The 6,012-nt window shown below is 59.3% G+C and overlaps 1 protein-coding gene across 1 annotated transcript in view; it reads left to right on the plus strand.

The window, feature by feature from the left end:
* The window catches only part of DSCAML1 (DS cell adhesion molecule like 1), a 110,695-nt gene extending 105,929 nt beyond the window's left edge, over nucleotides 1-4,766 (plus strand). The window contains exons 28-33 of the mRNA XM_075723223.1: nucleotides 8-38; nucleotides 394-512; nucleotides 772-924; nucleotides 1,280-1,474; nucleotides 2,769-3,080; nucleotides 4,324-4,766. Of these exons, the coding sequence (XP_075579338.1) occupies nucleotides 8-38; nucleotides 394-512; nucleotides 772-924; nucleotides 1,280-1,474; nucleotides 2,769-3,080; nucleotides 4,324-4,766 (1,253 nt within the window). The remainder of the gene's footprint in view (nucleotides 1-7; nucleotides 39-393; nucleotides 513-771; nucleotides 925-1,279; nucleotides 1,475-2,768; nucleotides 3,081-4,323) is intronic.
* Nucleotides 4,767-6,012: the final 1,246 nt, after the last annotated feature.

The following is a 6,012-nucleotide window of genomic DNA, read 5'->3' on the forward strand; positions in this document are numbered from 1 at the left end:
TGCACAGATGCCAAGAGCTTGGCCGAAATGCTGATCAGGTGGGTCTCTGAGCTGCGAGCGCTCGGTGGTGGCTGGGGAAGCTGGGGCGTGCTGGCTGCTGGGGGTGGTCCTGGGTGCTTTTAAGCCGGGGTTGAGCCCTGACTTGGTTTCAGAGCGGTGAAAGTTGTGCCTGGTGCTCCCGGCCGCTCCTGCCTGCCACAGGGGTGAGGCGGGCTGGTTCCGGCACCCGTGCCGGAGCTGGCCTGGGGGAGAGCGGCTTTTGGGGAGAGCAGCTTAGCCGGAGAGCTGAGCCCCGGGTGGGCTGGCCGGCGGCAAGCCCTGGCCCATGCTAGGCTTGAGCCGCTGGGGCTCTCTCCGGTAATCGCCGGGTCTGCGTCCCCTCTTACCTCCCAGCAAGAATAACCGCAGCTTTGACACGCCGGTGAAGGGCCCGCCGCAGGGCCCCCGACTGCACATAGACATCCCTCGGGTACAGCTCCTCATCGAGGACAAGGAAGGCATCAAACAGCTGGGTAAGCACCGCGCTCTCCCGGCGGCGTGGGGCAGCTGCCCGGGGAAGGGACGTGGGGCAGCAGCCCGTCTGACGCACCGCTGCCCTGGGCAGGCAAAGCTCCCGTCCCCGCGTGCCCCGCAGTGCCCCGCAGTGCCGGTGGGGCTCCCTGCAGCGGGGAAGCCCGGGGACGCCGTGGGCGTGCTGAGCGTGGGCTGGCAGGCGCCTAGAGCGAACTCCTGGCTGGAGAAAGAGGTCTGAGCTCCGGCTTCTTCTCGCAGGGGACGACAAAGCCACGATCCCGGTGACGGACACGGAGTTCAGCCAGGCAGTGAACCCCCAGAGCTTTTGCACGGGTGTCTCGCTGCATCACCCCGCTCTGATCCAGAACACGGGGCCCCTCATCGACATGTCGGACATCCGCCCCGGCACCAGTAAGCGGCTGCGGTCGCGTGGGGCTGGGGCAGCTTTGCTGGGAGCAGCGCGGGTTGCGTGCAGGCAGGGGCACGAGGCAGGTGTGGGCGAGCTGGGCGCTGCCCGCAGCCCCCCGAGTGCCCTCCGGCAGCGCAGGGGCACCGCGGCCGGTCCCCGCACATCCCCTTCCAGGGGTGTGCTCCTGCTGCCCTGCAGCAGGGTGCTGGGGTGCAGACCCTGTCCCCCAGCACCGTCCACGCCTAAAAGCAGCTGCCGGTAAGGCAGAAGGAGTGGGGAGCGCTCCAGGGAGATGGGACGGCATCCTGGCTGTCTCTGGGAGCGTCCTGCCGTGACTCTGTCACCCTTGTCCCTTAGACCCCGTGTCAAGGAAGAGCGTGAAGTCTGCACACAGCACCCGCAACCGGTACTCCAGCCAGTGGACCCTCACCAAGTGCCAGGCGTCCACCCCCGCGCGGACCCTCACCTCTGACTGGAGGACGGTGGGCTCCCAGCACGGCATCACGGTCACCGAGAGCGACAGCTACAGCGCCAGCCTCTCTCAGGACACAGGTACGCTGGGGCTGCTGCGAGCAGGGGTCTGCTGGTTTGGCGTGCGCGGGTTCATTGGCGCTGACAGGACAGACATGGAGGTGCTGGGGCGTGTCCAGAGAAGGGCAGCGGAGCTGGGGAAGGGTCTGGAGCACAGGGCTGGTGGGGAGCGGCTGAGGGAGCTGGGGGTGTTCAGCCTGGAGAAGAGGAGGCTGAGGGGAGACCTTAGTCTAGTCTACCCTTGACTGGTTTAGTGTGGACTTGGTAGTGTAGGTTAATGGTTGGACTGGATGATCTTAAAGGTCTTTTCCAACCTAAACGATTCTATGATTCTTATCGCTCTCTACAACTACCTGACAGGAGGGTGCAGGGCTCTTCTCCCAAGTCACCAGCGATATGACGAGAGGAAATGGTCTCAAGCTGTGCCAGGGGAAGTTTAGACTGGATATTAGGAAAAATTTCTTCACGGAAGGGGTAGTCAAGCACTGGAACAGGCTGCCCAGAGAGGTGGGGGAGTCCCCATCCCTGGAGGGGTTCAGCAAACGGGCAGAGGTGGCACTTTGGAACGTGGTTTAGTGGGCATGGGGGTGTTGGGTTGATGGTTGGACTGATGATCTTAGAGATCCTTTCCAACCCTAGTGATTCCTAGTTTTACTTTCATGAAAAAATAATCTAGCTGCCAAGCCAGGAAACATGAAATTACTACTCTCCCCTTAACTGGTTTAGTGGTGGACTTGGCAGTGTGAGGTTAATGGTTGGACTGGATGATCTGAAAGGTCTTTTCCAACCTAAACGATTCCGTGATTCTATGACCCCAAACCATCAGTGTGGGGAAGGAGACTTTACTGTTAGTCCTTGGGATCGTGGAACTGTGTCTTGCACTGCAAGAGCCACTGGCTATTGGCTGAAAGCCGCAGCGTTGAAATGAGTACTGCAGTTCCTGGTAAAGATTATGAATAGCAGCGTAAATTGGACAGAGGCAGGTAACGGGCCCTCGGCTCGCGTGCTCTGCGAGTTGCTGGTGTCCCGTCCGCGCTCCTGGCTCTGCTCGCAGTCGTTGCGCTACGGGTTAAGCAGGTTGGCCACCGCTGCCCTGGTGCGTGGGGCCCTGCCCGGCAGATGCGGGGCCGTGCTGTCGTCTCCTGGTCCCCTCCAGCGGCTCTGCGGTGGCTCCTGAGCAGCGGGGTCGTGCCCGGCTCTGGGGTGTACCTCAGCGGGCACAGCCTGGCCATTCCCATGGTGACAACGGTGTGGAAAACGGCGTTCCCCAGCCAGGGGAGATTCCCAGGTACGTGACGCGTCCTCTCCTCCGCAGACAAGGGGCGGAACAGCATGGTGTCGACAGAGAGCGCCTCATCTACCTACGAGGAGCTGGCGCGCGCCTACGAGCACGCGAAGCTGGAGGAGCAGCTGCAGCACGCCAAGTTTGAGATCACCGAGTGCTTCATCTCCGACAGCTCCTCAGACCAGATGACCACCGGCACCACCGACAATGCTGACAGCATGACCTCCATGAGCACCCCCTCGGAGCCCGGCATCTGTCGCTTCACAGCCTCCCCGCCCAAGCCCCAGGACAGCGAGCGGGGCAAGAGCGTGGCCGTCCCCATCCCGCACCGCGCCAGCAAGAGTACGTACCCGCGTGCGTTGGCTGTAGTTGTACGCTTCGTGTTTAGCGTCTTGCATCACGCAGAGAAAAAGACAAAACCAAAGGTACTGGGAGGGGCAGGAGAGGAGGTGGGACGAGCGGCGCCCTCGCACCCCGCACAGCACCGGTCTTTCAGCACCGTCTGGTTTGCTTCCCTGCCGTCGCTTTGGAGGTTTTGCACGGCTTTCTGCTGGAATCGCTGGCTGAGTTCAGGGGGTTCCACAGAGGTCTTTTCTAGCTCCCCACACACTCGGGAAAAGATCCCCACAGAACCTATTTAAGCTCTAACTTCAGATTCCCATTTTCTCTCCTCCCCTCTCCTCTCTTCACCCACTTTGCTTTTCTCCTCCTCGCATTCCTTTCCCCCTTTCTTTCTCCTTTCCCCCTTTCTTTCTCCTTTCCCCCTTTCCAGCCTTCCCTTTCCAGCCTTCCCTTTCCCCTAACCCCTTTCCCTATTCCTCCCTCCCTTTTCCCTGCTCCTTTCTGCTCCTCACATTTTTCTTCACTTGTCTGCTCCTCTTCATGTCTCTTTGTCTCCTCACTTCTCTCATTTCTTTCCTCCACTTTTCTCCTCTCCTTTCCTTGCATTTCATTTTCCTTTTCTTCCCCCTTCTACTTCTTCCCATTTCTATTTTTCCTTACTATTTGTATTTCTTTTCATTTCTTCCCTCCTCTTCCCATTTCTATTCCTTTCTTCCCATTTCTTACCATTTCCTCCCATTTCTATTCGTTTCTTCCCAGTTGCTCCCAGTTCTTCCCCTTCCCTCCCCTTCCCTTAGCATAGTACAATATTTGGTATTTGTATCCTACAATAGATGAACGTAGTACAAATATTTACACAAAATACATTACAGAAGGTGATATATACCCCTGTAGATATTGCCCTCACGTAACATACTGCGCGTATGTTAGTTATTAGTGGGAGATACAAACCACAACATAGTGTGCGTGATACCTGAAAACGTAACAGGTGCTGCATTAGGTATAAAAGAAAGCAAGAATGTTTTATAGTGGCGTACAATACTGTTTTATTACAGCGTACATTTAGTGTTATTGCACGTTCTAATACTTCATAGGGCGCGTTCCGTGAAACGTTGAATCCCTGCTCCGTGCGTTGCGCGGCAGGGAGCACGGCCGCTTGCGGGACGATGCTGTGCGCTAGCGGAACGTGATGCAGAAGGCGTGCTGGCGAGGGTCCCTCACCCACCTCCGCTTCCCCTTGCAGGCGACTACTGCAACCTCCCACTCTACGTCAAGTCGGAGGCCTTCTTCCGCAAGCCCGACGCCCACGAGCCCTGCCCCGTGGTGCCGCCGCGGGAAGCCTCCATCCGCAACCTCGCCCGGGCGTACCACGCGCAAGCCCGGCACATGACGCTGGAGCCCGGCAGCAAGCCCCTGGGCCTGCCTCCCCCGGCCTCCGCCGCAACCACCTTACCTCAAAGGACTCTCCCCATGCCCGGCGCGACGAGCACCGCCGCCGCGCCCACCACTGCCGCCGCCCCGGCACCCCCCGCCGCCGAGACCCCCGCCGCCGCCGAGGCGCGGGTGCCCGCGCACTCCAAAGTGGGGGGCTCCAGGGACTCGCTCCTAGAAATGAGCACGTCGGGGGTCGGCAGGTCTCAAAAACAGGGGGCCGGAGCCTACTCCAAGTCCTACACGCTGGTGTAGGAGACCGCCCGCGACGGACGCTGCTCGTTTCCCGCGCCATTTCTATTTAATTAACAAACTTGTACATAATGAACTCTTTTGTATAAATGAAGCTATTTTCTTCTTCTCCGAACAGAAAAAGAAACCAGGGCACAAAGAATTTGATGTTACAGATTTAAAAATATAATATATATGTAAACATATATATATATTTCACATCATTTTGAAAGGGCACAAGGAAAGACTCAGCGACTTTTTTCCCCCCGCCCCCTCCCCTGATCTTGTCGGTGGTTTTAAAAAGGAACGTCTCAAAGACATTGCATGCTATTTTACTGTTCTGAAAACAACAGGAGTTGCTTCAATTTGCAAATGCTTATGTGTTAATACCTTTTTCTATGAAAAAAAACCCAGCGCTGTGTGCAATAAAGGTTATGTTTATACCTGGGCGTTTGTTAAGCGAGCAGGGCCGGTGCAGGGGCTGGGGTAGAATGTCGCGGGAGGACAGAGAGGGACGGCCCGGGCCCAGCCAGGAGCCCAAATGCACGCCGCAGGAGCCAGGGATGCACGGTGCCCAGCACTGCCCGCGTCCCTGCGGAGCCGCGGGGCAGGAGGAGGGGAAGGGATGGGAGCAGGGTCCCGGGAATGGACAGCCCAGCATCTGCCGGGCCGTGCCGCAGCACCTACTCGCCTCTCGGTCCAGCGCGGCCGTGCCAAACGGCCAGCTGGCTGCAGCCCGGCAGGATGAGCCGCTGTGCAGGACAGCGAACGCAGCTCGGCCGGAGCGGTGAAGCGCTGTACCGAGCCTTGTGAGCCACGGCGTCGCACCGGCAGCGCGGGGTAAGTGCGGTGCAGCTCCGGTAGCACACGTGAAGCCGGCGAAGCGCGGCGACTCACTCGCAGCGGGGCTCTTGCTCCCTGACGCGTCGCAGCGCTGCGTGGGTACTGCATGGGAGCAGGAGGGGACGCGCAGCAGTGAAGCGTGGAACGGCGAAGGCCGGCGAATCCAGCACGGCGCCGTGAATCACGGCGTCACTGCCTCCCGTCGTGGTGAATCGTGGCACAGGATGGTAAGACGCTGCACAGCTCCCCAGGGACGCAGGGTGTCACGGCACACCGCAGCCCGGTGAACCACGGCGGAGCTCCACCAGGTCATGGCACGGCGCGGTAAAGTCCACTGAAGCCCGGCCCGGTCCCCCACCTTGCTTTTTACTTGGTTTTTACTACCAGCTGTAGCGCAGCTTGTACCTTCCCCTTTCACACGTGCACA

Source organism: Pelecanus crispus, chromosome 19, assembly GCF_030463565.1.
Source record: "Pelecanus crispus isolate bPelCri1 chromosome 19, bPelCri1.pri, whole genome shotgun sequence".
In the NCBI taxonomy this organism is placed as follows: Eukaryota; Metazoa; Chordata; class Aves; order Pelecaniformes; family Pelecanidae; genus Pelecanus; species Pelecanus crispus.